The sequence below is a fragment of the Arvicanthis niloticus genome, chromosome 30, assembly GCF_011762505.2.
Source record: "Arvicanthis niloticus isolate mArvNil1 chromosome 30, mArvNil1.pat.X, whole genome shotgun sequence".
NCBI classification, from domain to species: Eukaryota; Metazoa; Chordata; class Mammalia; order Rodentia; family Muridae; genus Arvicanthis; species Arvicanthis niloticus.
The window spans coordinates 2674343-2692728 of record NC_133438.1 but is presented as its reverse complement, the minus strand read 5'-3'; the positions used below and the strand labels follow the sequence as shown (position 1 = coordinate 2692728).

The window sequence follows — 18386 nt, the reverse complement described above, 5'->3', positions numbered from 1 at the left end:
TAAGACACCTGTTATCCAGTATGGTTTAAGAAGCATACGTGGCTTTCTTCAGATTATATATAGGTAAAATCTTAGAAAGTTGGTAGTTATCAATATCTGACCATTGCATCTCTAGTCCACTTTACATGTGCTAGCTATTTTACACATGCATGTCTATCATGTTTGTCCATGACATATTTGATACCATATACCTGTCACATATGTCTATCATATTTGATTTGATTGTGTGATACATATATATTTAAGTTGTGTCAAGCAGTGTCAACTATGTAACTGCCATGTAGGATCGCTGTTTGTCTCTAGATTGAACTGCTCTAAAACTATTACAGAACATACACTCCTACTCCATTTATGACTTTAAAATACAACACTTACACTTTTGTTTCCAAACAGTGGTATGGTAGTAAATTGCAGTATGGGAACGATGTTTAAAGTATATACTGTTATCGAGACAAAACCCAGCCATGCTATAGTGCATTGGAGTGCTACTATAACACGCCTCTATACAGATTCCATTGATCCTTTTATTAATATGTCATTGCTAATCTTAGTTATGTTAAATGGGTTGAAAAATTCCTAGAAAATTGGTAAAGCACACGTCTGGAAAAGGTTTTTAACATTTATTTAGTGTGGGGGTGGTTGGCGTATGTGTGCATGTGTGTGTGTGTGTGTGTGTGTGTGTGTGTGTGTGTCTGACTTAAAGAAGTCGTTTTTTTTTTTCGACTTTTAGACCATAGACTCAGACAGCAGTGATTCTCTATGGGGCCCTGGCATTCAGACTTGAACTGTGAGTGGGTCACTTGCCCTATTGTTCTGAATCATCCAGCTCCTTGGACTGAACAGCACTGGTTTTCTGGGCTTCCCAGTCATTGTGGGACTATCCATTCTTTGTATAATCTAATATACCCTTACTCTCCTTAAAATTACAAACAATTCCCAATTGTTCCTATTTCTTTTGATAACTGTAATACAGTATCTAGTCACAAGGTATACAGTAAGTTAAATGACATCAGGACAATGGAAAATAAAAATAAAACAAATCCAAAACAATAAAACCAGAATTTAGGGATATATAAAAATTAAGAAATGGGATATAGCTTCATTGGTTGGAGATTTACCTAGCATACATGAGACCACAGCACTAGAAAGGTAGAGGTAGAAGGATCAGAAGTTTAAAATCACTGTTAGCTATTGAGCTCAATGCCAAACAAGACTATATGACACTATAATACATAAACAATAACTACTTGGTTATATATGCAGTTTACAAATCATTTGTAAGGATTCATAGGGCCTCCTCATATAATCTGTACTATTTGCCCATATGAAAATAACCACTGAAAAGTTTGAATATATCTTTATACCCATTTTACTTTCAGAATAGATTTAAAAAGGGAATCAGGAATCCTGTTTTTAAGCATGTATATTAAGATGGAAGCCATGCACATGCATATAAAATTTTGGTAAGATAATTACATCTCAATTAAATTATCTCTAAAAAGCAAGGATGATAAACAAAAGTTGTCACTTTCTAATGCTTTACTTACATATTCATGTTCTTCAGGTTACTTGTCACAACTGCATACATATAATGAAAATAAAACAAACCTGCTATTGCATATCCCTTCCTGACTCAGTATTTGTTAATAACATTTTAACAGTTTGGAATTGGCCAATGGTGGGAATGCAATTAAGAAATATTAAAACCAGTATGTGTTTCTTAGGAAAAGGCTAGATTTACGAGACAGAATATGCTAGTAGTGAAGACCATGTTTCAGTCGTACAGTGTCTATGACTGTTGACACTATGAACAGAAGAGAAAAACTGCTAAAATATTGTTCCAGTACTTAAAAACGTCTCCCCCCCCACTTACCAAAAACTAATCTATCAAAAAATTGAAGGAATAAATGAAAGTCTTATACATATTGTTAGTGTACATCTATTTATTAATGATAAGGTCAGTAACATGAATTTCCATTTGAAAATAGGCAAAAAAAAAAAAAAAAACAAAAACCCAAGTATTAAAAACATACACTGGCAAGTATTAAAAACATACATTGGCAAGTAAACACACAAAAATACTCAGTACCATGAAACACCAAAAAAAGCAATTAAGTCTATACAATGTGTTATTTCACAGCTATTTAAATGGCTCAAAGCAAACACACTAACCACACCAAGTACTAGCAAGAATGTTCATACACTGTCTACATCAGTGGTTCTCAACCTGTGGGTCATGACCCCTTTGGGAGTCAAATGACCCTTTCACAGGTGTCACCTAAGACCATAGGAAAACACAAATATTTACAATTCATACCAGCAGCAACATTACAGTTGTAAAGAGGCAACAAAAATAATTCTATGGTTGAGGGTCACCACAACATGAGGAACTGTATTAAAGAATTGCAGCATCTGGAAGGTTGAGAACCACTGCTCTAGATCAATTAATATCAGGTTAACATGTTGTTAAAAATAGAAGCATTCACATATACTTAATTACTGGCTCACAAGGAATTAAAAAATGTAAGCATATTGAGTCATATGCTTATATCCACTATATGTAACAGCTCAAGAAAGGATTCAACCAAGAGCCGACTGAATAAAATGATCAATAGACTGTTGTATAGTTACAAATGCAAACACTGTATAGCACTATAGTTATTCAAAAAGCAATAGTGACGAATATCAAAATAATTATGTACTTCTAAAAGACATTATCTCTAAGAAAAAAAGAACTTTTGTATTCATTCACAAACTGTTCTTTAAAGTCAAATACAAGCTGTCGAACACCTCTAAGTCTGGAAACACAAGGAAGATTTTAACAGGGTATGAGGTCATAGACAAGTGCATCATCACAAAGATAAACTTTAAGACGTTTTGAAGGATAAATCATAGCGCTGACTGCATTTCACTAAAACATCAGTAAACTTTATAAAAAGTGACTCAAAATACAAAGCTCACAACTCCTACTTTTTGGAAACCAGAAGGCTTGGTAGCCCTCATTTTGCTTGAACTGTCCTCATATACAAGTAAGGGCAGCCTTTTGTTAATGCAGGAAATAATGGCAGTGAAATTTTGTGAATACCAGACTGCAAATACAACAGCTGGACTGCAATCACAACAGCTACATTCTAAGACGACACGATCTTCATCTCCTTATTTTCCTATGTTGATAACAAAACTGGAGGTAAACAAGCAAGGTAGACCCCACTATCCCACAAAACCAGACTGTTTTTGCCAATGACCTCAGCTATTGCAAATATACAGATCTTTAGGTCCTGTGATTACAGCCAAAGACAAAGATTGTTGGATGCACTTCTACAAGAGCCACATTTCATTTGGCTGGCTGAAGACTCTACTATACCCACCCTTTGTATGCCAATGACGGTTCACACCTAGCTCTGATCACATCATGACTGGTCATCTTATAGGCTGGCACCTATGGAATAATTCCTATCGGGACATTCTTTGTACAACCTTATGAGCTGCCTCTCTGCATCATGGGTATTTTAAGGACATCCTCTGAGAAAAATGAGCCAATTCATTTCATTTCTACAAGTACAGGAGCTTACAGCAATAGCAGACATCTCCTTGAGATGACCACAGAAAGTTTCCAACTACATATTCATGTATATGAATACATATTCATATGAATACGTAGATAATAAAGTCCCTGTAGCTCCTGATGTTGGACTGGGAAGCAATAAAAATTTGCTTTCTTCATTTTGCTGTCCCTGCAGAGGAAAACCAAGTTGAGATCATCTATAAAAGCTGTCCATCCTTTCCTAGAATCATCAGTCTGTTTTCCAGTCTTCCCACTTAGTAAACTGAACCCTTAAGAGTAAAGGCAGTTTTAGGAATAAGGCATTTATCAGTGTTCAAACCAGAACAATAGGGAGAAGGCAGTGTCCAACGGGTAATTAGAAGGCTGGAAACATTCACCTAACTGTCATGTGACACAGATTTAAAACTCCTTTTTTAAAGAAGCAGGTAAGCAAGTTGTAAACACCTTCAGCAGACAATAAATTTGATCTTCTTGGTGAAAGCTTAGCCATATTCTCACTTTAATCAGTTAAAACTGGGGGAGTTCTCCATAAATACTCCATTTAAGAGTTCTTCCAGGCAATCTGCACAATTTGCCTTTCCTTACCATGATGGTATAATCATTGTACACTGGTCATGTGCTAGAGAATGATGGCTTCTACCACAAATACTGGTACTGACAGAAATGGCAAGAGTTTTGGCCAGTTCAGTGTGGGCAAACCAGCTTCTGAGCCTACTTATGCCTGAACTCCTAAGGAATTTCACTCCCCTGGGTACTGGAAGATCAACTGTAGATAGTATCTGATGGATCCTCTGCAAAGGTTCTATAGTGTCATAGTACTTTAAAAAAAATAAAGACAAAACAAAAAGAGGAGGGCATTCCCTATAAAACTAAGGCTTTCCTCAAGTACGCATTTGAAGGAGCTAAATAATGTTAGGCCTTCGGTTGAAGGCTTATCCACATTTGCTTTTTTTCATGAGGTTTCTTAAGCGTTATGACATTTTTGGTGATGAATGAGGCTAGAGCATTGGCTAAAAGAATTCCCACATGTGTCACATTCATAAGGCCTTTCTCCAGTGTGAACTACCTGATGCTGAATGAGGCCAGACTTTTGGCTAAAGGACTTTTTACACAGGTCACACTCATAGGGCCTTGCTCCTGTATGAATTCTCCGGTGTTGGATAAGGATGGAGCTTTGACTAAAAGATTTCCCACACTCACTACAATTGTAAGGCCGTTCTCCAGTGTGAACCCTCTGGTGTTTAATAAGGGTAGCTTTTTGGCTAAAGGATTTCCCACATTCTTTACATTCATAAGGCTTTACTCCAGTGTGAATTCTCCGGTGTTGGTTAAGAATGGCACTTTGACTAAAGGAATTCCCACACTCACTACACTTGTAAGGCCTTTCTCCTGTGTGAACTCTCTTGTGTTTAACAAGTGTAGCTTTTTGACTAAAGGACTTACCACACTGGCTACACTCGTATGGTCTTGCTCCAGTATGAGTTTTCTGGTGATCAACCAGACTGGAGTTCTGTCTAAATAATTTCCCACATTCAGTGCATTCATAAGGCCTTTCTCCAGTGTGTATTCTACGGTGATCATTCAGGTGAGAGGTCTGGCTAAAGAATTTCCCACAATCCCTACACTCCCATGGCCTCTCTCCAGTGTGGACTCTCTGATGTTGATCAAGAGAGTATTTGCCACGGAAGGTCTTTCCACATTTGCTGCACTCATAAAGCTTCTTCCCAGCTGAGCCTTTTGTATAGTGAGCAAGTGTTTGCTTTTCACTCGAAAGCCTCTGACATTCTTCTGACGTGTGACTTTCAGGACTTGTTTCTTTCCTACCCTCAGTGCTTTTTCTGGGCTTCTTAGTTTTGGGACAGACCTGAGACTTCAGAAGGTTCAGTATGTCTGGGAGGTCCTTTTCAACATCCCAACTGGGAAAGGATTTTGCTGACAGGTAGAACAGGTATCGATTCAAGTATGAAGCCCTGTCAGCATTCTTCTTCAAGGGTTCTGCTGTACTGTCATGGTTTTGGTGCTGATCAACTTTTGAACTTGCCTCTATATTATGCTTCTGCCCAGGAAGACCAGGCAGGCACAAAATGTCTTGCAGAATTGGGACACACTTTTCACAGAGGTCAGTTTTTGCTGTGGTCTCAGATCTCAAAGCCTTTGATGCTCGTGTAGAAACCCTCCGCTCTTTATCTTCTGTTATATGTCCACAACCTGAAAGAGAATTACTGATGAAATGCATGCTCAGAGGAGAAAGCCCAAGCACACATACACTCCACACAGTGTTTTCCCCAAAGACAAAGGGATGGGTAGGAAGGAATTGCATCGAAACATCAGGTCTCTAAAGAGAACAGAACTGGGAGGGCCTCACTGAATAAAGGCCACAAAGATGAACCATAAGGGGACAATCTACAACTCTTTTATCAATGGCCATAAGCTACTAAAACACAGTGGCCATACATTCATCACGGATTAGCTTCCAAATCCCTAAAATTTACGACAGTGTGTAGCAGGATGTCATTGGCTGGTCCTAACTGTAAGCTTTACAGAAGACAGGTTACATGCAAGCCTCGGAACTCCAATCAAAAATGTAAAGCATGTGCTCAGAATTATGTATGAGGTAGTGCTGGGAACTACAAAGGAACCACGGAGGACAGTATAATATAGAGGAATATGAGAGACATGGAGATCAGAAAGGGGTACCCAGGTGACAGAGATCACAGATAAAATTAAAAGATAGAATATTACCATGTCTGGGGAAGAGAATATAAAAATGAGGCCTGGCTGGTAGCACTTGCACCTAAATTGGTGGACACAGGATGTTTTGGAAGATAGCCCGGATGTTTTGCCTTTCTCTAGATGCCACTTTATCACACCCAGGCCTCCGATGAAGCCAGGATAGCTTTTCAAAAAAACCAGATTCCAAGCTTGATGTCATTACATATGACCTCAAGAAATGCTGTTACTACATGTGACGTCATGACACAGGTCCACACGAAAGAAAAGATATAAAAAGTGGTTAGCAAGAGGATCTCACAAAAGATGGCTGTAGATCCCAGTAGAGAAAACACTAGTTTTAAAATATCCAAAATCGATGTCTAGCAAAAACAATAGCATGGTTCCAAAACTGCAGCTCTGCCACATGCAGCCATACAGAAGCAAGCTGGTCATCTCTAAGCACGTGTCATGCAAAGTGTCATGACGATAGACACAGCTAGTGGCAAGACGAGCAAGATGACACCATTAATTAGGATGACCACAAGATACCCAACTCCCATACAATGGGAAGCAGGTATTAAGGCTACTTAGAGATCTACTTGAGGTAGTAGAAACAGTTCAATGCCATCACACATAGCATATACACCGGAATATACAGAAATGAACAGATCTCCAGATCTAGTATGGAAAAGATCAGTCTGTCTGTAGGGAAAAAGTGGACGGGGGGACTCAGAAGACGAGAAACACGTGTGTGTCTTACCCTGGGAGTTTATAAGTGCAAAGTTCTGCAGCATGACACTGAGGTACAGGAGCTTCTGAGTCTCATCAAGAAGTTTCCATTCTTCATGTGAGAAGCAAATGGCCACATCTTGAAATGTCACAGAGCCCTGCCACAATAGGGACAGTTTATTTCATAGTCAAGGTCACTCCTATGTTGCCAAGGATACCAACTTACTTATCCATCGCATCTTCTCCCTCCTCCCCACATTCCTACCTCAAAGCAATACCAAGTTCCACTGTCTCTGGTAACCCTTATATTACAATAGCTGTAATCGGTGTCCTAGCACCAACAGCTAACAGAATGATACTATCTAAACTGGTACTCGAGGCTGTATCTGCTTGGCAGACCATTTCTCAGGAGTCATCCTGACTGTCCCTCTTAGATGCAATCAGAGGAGTTCACCCTTCACCCTTTTATCCTCAGTGATACAGGGGCTAGCTCTTACAGATCATGATCCCTCTGCACAAACATAATAATCCTACTTAGACTACATTCTCAGAACTACCTTTAAACCCCTTCTCCATATCTTAGCTAGACCGCTACCTTCCCTAACATACTTAGCACACAACATTCAGAGAGCAGTAGGGAAATATAAAACAGGATCTAGTAATACTCTAAACCTCCAATGGTCCTGACTGCTTCACGCAGCCCAGGATCCTGCTCCAAAGATCATTTGTTCTTTGCTTCAATCTTAGCTACCCAGCATCACCTGCAGTCTGCCACACCCTTGCCCTGTACTTCTGCTGATCTTCAACATCCCCTCAACAGTGATAGAAGACTGATTTCCTTTGATATCCTCATATGCTGGAAGGAGCACTAACAAGTCTTCTGGCATCTTGTCCCAAGGGCACTCATTAATCCCACCTGAATTAATCTAATTATCTCTCAAAGGCCACACAGATTAGGATACAACAAGTTAAATTTGAAGGAAAAAAGTCATTCAGTTCTATCCACCAGACACCTTATACTTAGTATTGCCGCCTCGTGACTACCTTATTGCCCTAAGTCTTGGAAACTTTGATCATCCTCTTGCTCATGACCACCTATGACTACTTCTCTCATAACTGTGTTTCTAGTGCTTATCACTTCTACCTAGAAGTCCCAGACTCAATGTTCCACCTTTCCTGAGTAGCTAATAGTATTACCATTATGAGAAACAGAACGACCCCTAATTACAATACACACCTACATTTTTAGCTAAATAGTAACCAATACTTTCTTAAACCTCCTTTCAAATTCAAGAGACGTCTATAAGGTACGAACCTCATAATATCTTCCTTCCTTGATTTTGAAAGACCTCAGAAGTAGCCAAAAGCAATTAAATTTTTTTTCTAAATGGAAATGAACCTGATGACCAACTTTAAATTTGATGGAGTTTACATCCCTCCAGATTTTAAACTCCTAAAGCAGTGGCTCTCAACCTGTGGGCTGTGACCCATTTGGGGTTAAAGACACCTTCACTGGGGATGCCTAGGACCACAGGAAAACACAGGTATTTACATTCCAGTTCATAAAAGTAGCAAAGTATAGTTATGAAGTAACAATGAAAACAATTTTATGGTTGGGAGTCACCACAACACGAGGAACTATATTAAAGGGCAGCAGCGTTAGAATCACTGTCCCAGAGCCTGGATAAATAGTATCTTCCCTTCTTTATAATCTGAGACTCTAAGCAGTTCCAATTTCAAAACTAATCTGGACTCCTAGCTAGCACTTCCTCCACCTTCAAGCTGGTCTAGACACTGGTAACACTTCCACCTCCCACCCCCAGGGGTCTTATTGCCTCCCTCACAATAACTGGCTTCTCCATGTTACAGAAACATGGAGGTTTATTTTACTGATATTAGATCACCTCCCTCTTCTTCCCTTCCCTTCCCCTAAATGTTGAATTATTCTTAAGATTCACTCCAGATTTTAATCTTGCCCTGCTGCTTTCAGTTCCCATTGAAGAAATGAACCACAGGAGACTCATCTCCAAATATTTACACATGCCTGGCTCGACCTTACATATCAATCACATTCTATTGTTTGTTACCAAGAGGAACCACCCCAACCTTCAGTTTGTTAAGGGTTCTTTGACTCAAGACAAACGTCTCAGTGACAGCCTGGGACATATTCTCCTCACCTGCATGAGGGCCATATCCACTTCTGCAGTCATGGACACCTGTGAGATAAAGATGGCATGAATGGCGGTAGGAATACAAAGCTTTAGATTTTCTTATACCCTCTTCCAACCTGGAGCACGGTGACAAAGGGATGCCCTCATTACATCTGACCCTAAACCCTCAGTGCTGACGCTTACTCATGGGCCTTAGACAATGACTCAACTGGCCTGTGAGACATCTCCATCCAACCCCCAGGTTGGAAAACACTAGGGCGGACTAAGAACTAGCTGAGATGAGAACATAAACACACACACACACACACACACACACATTTCTCACTGTGAGCAGCTTTTTGGAAAACCGAAAACCCACACTCAAGTCTGTGTAGTTTTCCCATAACACAAATTCCTATCGTGGGGATAATGGTACATTTCATCTCATTATTACGGGCCTAAATAGTACACACGTCATCATTACTCCAAGAAATTACACACATTATGGCCCTGGCTGTCCCACTCTGTCTCCTCACTGTAGATTTGCAAATAGGAAACCCGAATCACGTACTCCTACTAATACAGGGATCTGGGGAGTAGCGACTTAAGTGGACTCCCTAACTCCGACTCTGCAACATAAGTGGCGAAGGCCAGGAGCCAGCTCCAGATGTCGCAACACTTACCTAAGCCTGGTGCGTGAGCGTGGGCACAGCCATCCAAATAGGCAAGAACGGACAACGGAGAAATGGAAACAGGGGACCTGGACAATACTGTCACTGTCAGTACACGGAGTGCGATGGATATTATCCTCTAGAACCGCTCCTTTGAGACTGTTCGACCCGTACCTCTGGACAAAGGGGTCTTGCAGGATCTGGAAGGAGGGACCCAAAAACCGCTAAAATGAGCGCCACGGAGCGCAGCCGGAAATCCCGCCCAATCCCTCCATCCAAACCCGAAGATGGTACTATCCTAAATGCTCATTGGCTCATGTTCCTCTCTCTGTGAATGGCGCATTCTGGGTAACGTAGTTCTTTCAGATATGCGTCTTCGGGTGGGGAAGCTGTGCAACCTCATCACCTGGAACAAAGGCCAAGTGGGATGGATGCTGGAAAATGTCATGGACGTTAGCAAACAACCCTTTTTCATCTGTCTTCTTTTCTGAAGTCCTCGGCCATAGTGTTGTGCCACCCCAGTGTTTTCCAACCTGAAGGCAAACAGCATACAAGGACGCTAGGCAGGAAGTCAAGAGTCTGTAGTTGTATAGGTGAACTCAAGCCCTGGCTCTTACCAAGCTTGAGTAACCAGCAACATGTAATAAATAGACCTGAGGATATATTTCTCCTCATATGACAGGGAGAATCTTCCCCTTTACAGCGTCAGCCGCTACCCAGGTGTGTGTAAGAGCTGAACAGTTTACGCTATCATTAGAAGTGGGGAAAAATAAATCCTCTTTATTGACCTCTGGTTTCAACAAAATGAAGATACGAAGGCCACAAAGCCCTACACAGAGCCTAGGCCTTAGGAAGAAAAACAAACTAGATGAAGAAAGAAATGAAAACTACTTTCAGCTACCCTCTACCTATGAGTTCATGCCTGAACTCATAAGGAATACAAAAGCCCTGTTTGAAAACATAAGGCTAAACTTCAGGCAAGTAGTTCCATTATAAAAGTTAATACTGGAAAAACAACAACAACAACAACAACAACAACAACAACAACAACAACAAAACAGAACAGAACATTCCCTGCAGGGCTACATCTTCTTGAGCACAGTACAAACTTCCATGAGCTAGATTTTAGACCTTGGACTGAAGCTACTCTGCATGTTATTTTCATGAGGCATCTCCATGGTGTGAGATTTTTTTTTTGATGGAGAAAGAGGGTAGACTGTTGATGAAACGATTTGCCAGAGTGATATGGCCTTTCTCCAGTGTGAACTACCTGGTGTTGAAAGAGATAAAACTTCTGGACAAAAGACTTACCACACTGGACACATTTATAAGGCTTTAATCCAGTGTGAAGTTTCTGGTGTTGCATAAACTCATTGGTTTCTTGAAAAAATTCCTCACATTCTTTGCAGTCGAATAGCTTCTTCCCAGTGTGAGACCTCTGGTGTCAAACAAGCTTACATTTGTAAATAAATGCTTTCCCAAAGTCCACACAGGCATGAGGTTTTTCTGCGGTGTGAGGTTTCTGATGTTTGTTGGGAGTGATTCTTTGGTTAGAGGATTTCCCATTCTCATGACACCCATAAGGCCTTGCTCTAGTGTGCATCATCCTGTATTCAAGCAGACTACAGCTCTGTGTGAAGAACTTTCCACATTCATCACATTCACAATGCTTTTCAGCTGTATGAATACTCTGGTGCCAAACAAGTGTTGATTTGCACCCAAAAGATTTATCACATTCATCACATCCGTAAGGTCTTTCTCCAGTGTAGATTCTGCAGTGTTCAGTAACATTGGAAATTTGCCTAAAAGAGTTTCCACATTCATCACACATATAGGGTTTTTCTCCCCTGTGAACTCTGTAATATTTAATGAGAGTATCTCTTTGGGTAAATGACTTTCCAGGTTCTCCACACCCATAAAGCCTTTCACCTGTGTGAATTCTGACATGGTTATTTAGGTGGGAGGTTTGGCTAAAAGATTTTCCACATTCACTGCACTTGTAAGACCTTTCTCTATGGTGTCTTTAAGCCAGTGGACTTTCCCACATTTGGTAGACTCAGAATGTCTTTTTCCAGCATTGGCTCTTTGGTGGTGGTCCTGAATGTGTTTATGGCTGGTAGTTTCTCTGAGTACACCCTGCTTAGAATGCCTTACTTTAGTTTGAAAATGCTCTCCACATTCAGTGATTAGGTTTGGTTGCTTACAAGTGGGAACAGTCTTTGGAAGGATACTGTCTAATGCAGCTGGAAGGTTCTTTCCAACTTCTGCAGAAGGAAAGGGCTTTCATGACTCATGGATTCTACAGTTCTTCACCTGTGAGGATGTATCCAAGTCTTTTTTCAAGGTGTTTTCTGAGCTGGGATGATTCCAGTCCTGAGGGAATTTTGAATATGTATGAATCAAGTATGATTTCTGCCTAAGTTTATTGACCAGGTGCAAAATACTTTTCAAGACTGGCACATATATGTCACACAGGTTAGACAGCTGCTTAGTTGGACTTGCTTTTAGAGTCTTGACCAGTGACAAATCCTCTACAGAAACCTGATCAACAGGTACCTTTCCATAATCTATTTCTTGCCAGCAATCTGAAAACAGAGAAATTATTATGAAACAAATATTTATTATGGTAAAGGGGCATTAACCATTTAAAAATATTTTCAAAAAATATTTACTCATATATTTTAATACTTTTTATTTAACTTTCCTATAAGTTCCCATGTACCCCTTGATAACTAACACTGAATATAGTCATGGATTACAATGAATCCTGCCTCAACAGTTGTTTACCAGATTGTCCAGTGTATGTAATATTAGTGATGAAACACACAACTCCTTGCATGCTATCCAAATGTTTTATAACTAAGCTATACCCACAGTCCTATAGATAATGTAACTTTTGCATTTTTTTAAATTTTTTTTTCCGGGGCCAGGAATCACTCCAGGGCAGCAGTCCTCAACCTGTAGGTTGTGACTACTTTGGTGGTCAACTATCAGATATCCTGCATATCAGATATTTACATTGCTATTTTTAACAGTACAAAATTTACAGTTGTCTAGTAGTAACAAAGCAATTTTATGGTTTTGGTCATCTCTACAGCTTGAGAAACTGTTTTAAAGGGTGACAGCATTAAGAAAGTTGATAACCACCATCCTGGGGCTTTATATATCTCAGGCCAAGTACCACTGAGCAATTTTTTGATAACTTTTAGGTATCTTCAGAATCTTGCTTAAAACCAAGGCATGATGGTATGTGTCTGCTATCCTACCTATCTTGGAAACTGAGGCAGGATAACTGTTTTAGCTAAGGTGTTCAGGTTTAGCCTGAGCAACACACCAAGACTGGTAACTTGGATTTTCTTTTTTTAAATACTGCTGGCATAGAGAGAGGCTACTCTGCCTCTAGGCAAGGCAATTCTTAGAGGATGACATAAGTTATCACTGGAACTACAGGATTTATATGCAGTGGAACCAGTCAAGAACCCATACTCCATTCCATTACTTTCTGTCTCTTGGACATTTCAAGATGTAATATTCCTTTCCCAAATCATCGTGAGTTCAGGTAACAGACAAGTGAGACCAACTGGCCCACAAACCTGCTGTGAGCATTTAAATTGATCAATCCTAAACCGTTTACCATGTTCTGCTTTTCATGGAGCAACTCTAATGGTGGTTGTAACTTAATGTTTTCCCTCAACTGTTGCTTTTGCTTCCCAGTCACTAAGTACTAAGTACTTCTCGAAGGACTCACTACCTTATATCAGCGTCACTAAGCTTTATGTGCTATTACCACTCAGTCAACCTCCACAGTTAGAATCCTGCAGGTACATTTTAAAACAAGATAAGAAAAAAAGTCTCACAACTCATATCTCAAAGCATGAGGCTATGGTATGCTGATGGAAGAAAGATGAAACTAGATTTGCTGAAAGGGGCTGCCAGGGAATGTTAGGGCAATATCACAAAATATGGAGACCTCATGACACAAAGGGCACAAGGTTGAATTCTATCACAAACATGAAATGCATCTTATTCCTCAGTCAACAGCATTCAGTAAGACCTTAAGTCTAGGGACATAAGAGTTCTGTACTGAAGGTTACTGGTGCTCGGGGCCAGGAACTTCCAAGTAGACCTAAGAAGGAGATCTCTATTATGTTCAAGGAATATTTAACTATCTATGGACACTTGAAAATGTACGCGCATGAGTAGTGGAAAATGCCACACAACAGGTCATATAGAGCGATAGGAAACAAGTCTCCCTCTTTGACTGGACAACTCATCAAGGTCCTCTGTGCACTTCACTGTAAAGCATCCAGTGCTATTTCTATGCCCCTTGCCAGAAATCTGTACAGAACCATCTTGAAGCAAACCTTAAGAGAAAGGCAAGCAGGACAGATGAGCTTCTAGCACTGCTCCAAGAGACTCAGCTTACTAGATTCCCAGGCTGGAAAATAATATAATCAAAGATGGGTTTTGGCAACACGTTGTTGTCTTATGTAAATAAATATTGACCATGCCAATGCCTGTCATTTCTGACTGTTGCAGTCATGAAGAGCTAGCATTTAGAAAGAGAAAAAATCATTTTCTACAGTCCCACATATCTAGGTTACAGTAGCTACAAAATGAAGCATATAAATAAGAAGATCTTGTTTCACTGTTATAAGGTTCCTAATGCCCAGACCAGTCTGGGTACTGTTTAGGATAGTGCACACTACTAATCCCTACATAAATTAGAATATAGTGAAGAAGTTAATGTAACCCAACATCTTGCTCTGTAAATTAAAAAGCTATCTCTACAGGAAAAATAGACAAGTACAGACAAATTCAGGGATGGGTTGGGGGGGTGGGCTGTGGGGAGGTACAGGGTCTTAACCAATGAAGTTACAAGTGCAGAGTTCTCCAGCATCACATGTAAGTGCATCTGCCTCTGAACCTCATCTAGGAGCCTCCACTCTTCCCTGGAGAAAAAAAAAAAATAGCAATATCCTCAAAGGTCACAAAGTCCTGCCATGATGGGAAGAGAATTTTCCATTATCACCTCTTAGATTCCATTGTTCAACACACACTTCCCAAAGTCATTCTTACCTTGAATACACTTTCCTAGTCCCCACCAGAGGAGGTCAGCGGTGATACTAATTCTTTCTCATAATAGTTCCTGTTGGGGTCCAGTAGTTATCTCACAAACAACATGAACATTGACCTCAATGAGACAGGAATAGTTTATTGAGTATATGCCTCAGAATCAGGGTCACAAATCCAGACTTGGGATCTGGCTGTGAGCTTGAGTTAGAATCTTACAGGATTTTAAGCCTAAAATCTACAAACATCTGTGCTAAGTTATTTCACCAATTAGGGTTTAGGGAAAGGGGATTTCCTTAGAACATGACTTTGTTGTACAGTTATCGTGCTCACAACTGTGGTAGGGGACTTACCTTGTCTAACATTATTGTCTTAAGTTGTCAACCAGGATGGGGCTTGTCTAACATTCATGGCTTAACTTGCCAATCAGGATGCCAGTTACGCACATACATGACTCTTTCTACAAATAGGATGTCAGTTCCCAGGAAGGCCTTGAGAACTTAAACTTTACTTGACCCCCAACACAAAATGAAAGTCTTGTTCCAAATAGTTTCTTATATTGGTGCAGGTGTCTCTTATGTTGGGGTCCATCCCAGGATCAGCTTACAAAATAAACACCATAAAAGCTTATACACAGCTGCCAGAAGTGCTGTTGGGTGGTTGGTTCAGGTCCAAGCTTATTTTGGGTAACTATACAAAGCAGTTCTACTGACTTCTATCGTGATTAGTTTCCAAGGGCACAGAATGTAACAGAATATGTAATCAACTTGGGCAGAGGTACAGAGCTCTACTGTCTCGTAGCCTCCTCTGCCCCCAATAGCTGTAAGATAAACTCAGGATACAAGTGATAACCTGGCTTCTTGGTACGCAGGCAAAGTCAAATTGAATCAGGTGGTGTGGAATTATTTTAAAGGATTTTTCTGAAGGCTTGCCCCATAATGATGTGCAGGGCAGCTGGCACTCCTACTCTTTATTTTGAACTCTCTCTTCATACTGTGCTTCCCAGATCTTTTGTTGTTGTTGTTGTTGTTTTTAACAGGTTTGTTTTAAAACTGTTGTAAAGTTGAGCTGTTGAAATGCGTTCACTGAAACATTTTGCTTGTATTAATGTTTTACATCTTGCATTGATATTAAAAATTCACACACAAATGAGCGTGAGACACTGCCAATACCTGATTCTGCCTCCTATATGTTTCCATTCGCAATCATAGACATAGGTAGGTACCTTTGACTCCGTGAAAAAAATATTTAACATTCAGAACTACTGATAACAGGAAGAAGAGGAAAAGAAATCTTTCGAGAATGAAATGTTTCCCCTCATAGTGGACTCTGAAGCATGGTCTCCTTGGATGCGGCGTGCTAGCTGGATATCTCTTGGCGTAATTGTTACATGTTTGGCATGGAAAGCACACAGGTTGCTTGGTATTTTCAAAAAAGCCAACCAGATAGGCTTCACTTGCCTCCTACAAAGTACCGATAGCTGCTCTCTGGAAGTCCAGATCTGTTTCTGAAGTCCTGAGCAATTTCTCGCACCAGAGGCTGAAAGGGGAGCTAGCGAAACTGTTCAGTCGACTTCTGATTTTACAAAGTGCCACAGTACCAGGCCTGTAAAGATGAGGTTTCTTCACTCCTCCAGTAGAGGGCGCACTCTCGCGAGAGGTTTTTGTAGCCAGTTGTTTCCTGGGTGCTTTACCACCCGTGGGGTTGCTGGCAGTTTGCTTTGTATGATCCATGGTATGGGCACCTCCTTGTTTACCTCCTCTTTTCCTTCAGCTGGAGCAAGCGAGAGGCGGCACTGGTGTTAGAGAGCAGAGCGGCGAACACTGCAAACACCCCTTCCCAGTTCTTAAAGGGAAGCTACTCTTTCCCTTTATGGCCCATAGAATGCGTGTCATCTATGGTTCCTTCAGATGTTCTCTCACCTTACTATCCTATCGTGGACCTATCGGAGGCAAAATTTTCTCCTCAGTAGTTCATTATTAAGGTGTGACCGGTATGGTCTCAGCTTCCTTCTCCATAGACCAGCTGCCCCTAAGAGATACTTGCTATAGCACAGAGGGTGCTTAGCAGCTCCATACAGAGATGCTTCTGATGGTCCCCACTGCCAGAGGTAGCCCTAGTTCTGTCCTCAACAAAGACCCACCTTTTCACAAGGATTGGCTTATTTTCATTAACATAGCAATGCATATAAGTCAGGCTCCTTTGTAAAGAATAGATGTTTGTGGCTCTCTTTGGTGAAGACTCTTACTGCAGAGTTCTCAGCTAGGAGAGCAACTGTAAGAGACAGGAAGAAGGAAAAGTATATGTGTGCCATCTTTTTATAATGACTCCATGATTCAGCCATGGGGGAGGAGGGCACCCTCAATGAGTTGATTTTATTCTAATCATTCCCATGAGAGTCTCTAAAAACCACAGCCAGAAAAGTTTCTACCTATTAATACCTGACAATGACTATTATACTCCCACCAGTGAAGGCATGGGGTTGGGGCTGGGCACAAGAACCATGCAGAAACCACTCTACACTTTGCCTGACTGTCCTACATTTCAACTTCAGCCATTCAGGAAAACCTGCAGACCTCAAATACACATCACTTTCTTCAGCTTTCTTAAATGTGACCCACCTTCTTCAGTCACTGCCTTTCTCTCCTCCTGACTCCATTCAATGGCCTTCCAGAGTGTCCTTCTATATTAGGTATTCTGAAACATCTCAAATTCTAAACATATTACCAAACAAAACTCCAATGTTAACTGCATCTACCACCAACTTCCTACCAGTGTTAGGTTTACTTCCATGCCTCTAGTTACTAAACCTGAACACAATGCTTTCACATACCCTAACTCCCAATTTTCTATCTCTCATCCTTGATGTCTATAAACCTTATTGAAACAACCAACCAACCATCTACTACCTCTGGGACCTACTACCTCTGGAACTTTATCTTCTCCTGGTTTTATCTATCTCATCCTTTTATACAGACAAGAAGTGTGATCTGGGCCTGAGATGCTTCCAAATGCCCCAATTGTATTCAATTCTGAAGAGCTAGCGTCTAAGAAAGCCCTTGCTGGTCTGACAACCACGTTCTACCTTTTGGGTCCCAAGAGAGATAAAGGAGACCTAAGCAACTCTGGCTCACCTCGACCCATAAATCATACTTGATTTATCAGGTATGTAATGGCAGGTCAATCTTCCTGTTGCATGAATTATCTCAAGGAAATATTAGGAAATGTCTGCTCACCCCAGGCAGAGCATAAACAGACCAAAGTAAAGGCAATAGACAAATTTGGCTTGGTGAAACAGAGAGATTACTTATCTCGGTGGCTTTCAGCTTCCCCAGTGCTGGACCCTTTAATACAATCCCTCATGTGGCGGCGCCCCCAATCATAAAATTCATTTTGTTGCTACTTTATAAATATAATTTTGCTCTTGTGAATCATAATGTAAATATCTAATATGCAGGATGTCTAACATGATCCTTGTGGGGATCA

At 40.6% G+C, this 18386-nt stretch overlaps 1 protein-coding gene and 1 pseudogene across 1 annotated transcript; both read right to left on the bottom strand.

Annotated features, from left to right (window-relative positions):
- Positions 1-1933: 1933 nt before the first annotated feature.
- On the bottom strand, positions 1934-10078 carry LOC143440768 (uncharacterized). Its single transcript, XM_076927549.1, has 4 exons — positions 9840-10078; positions 9184-9222; positions 7038-7164; positions 1934-5773 (listed from the first exon to the last, which is right to left on the bottom strand). The coding sequence occupies exons 2-4, from the start codon at positions 9214-9216 to the stop codon at positions 4530-4532; spliced, it is 1404 nt and encodes a 467-aa protein (XP_076783664.1). The 5' UTR covers positions 9217-9222; positions 9840-10078; the 3' UTR covers positions 1934-4529.
- An 867-nt stretch (positions 10079-10945) lies between these two features.
- On the bottom strand, positions 10946-16633 carry LOC143440563 (uncharacterized; annotated as a pseudogene).
- Positions 16634-18386: the final 1753 nt, after the last annotated feature.

Coding starts and splice junctions, on each gene's coding strand:
- LOC143440768 (XM_076927549.1), bottom strand. CDS start 9,216: ATGACTGCAGAAGTGGATATGGCCCTCATGCAG. Junction 7,165..9,183: donor TGGATATGGCCCTCATGCAG/GTGAGGAGAATA, acceptor CTATTGTGGCAG/GGCTCTGTGACATTTCAAGA. Junction 5,774..7,037: donor TGCACTTATAAACTCCCAGG/GTAAGACACACA, acceptor ATTCTCTTTCAG/GTTGTGGACATATAACAGAA.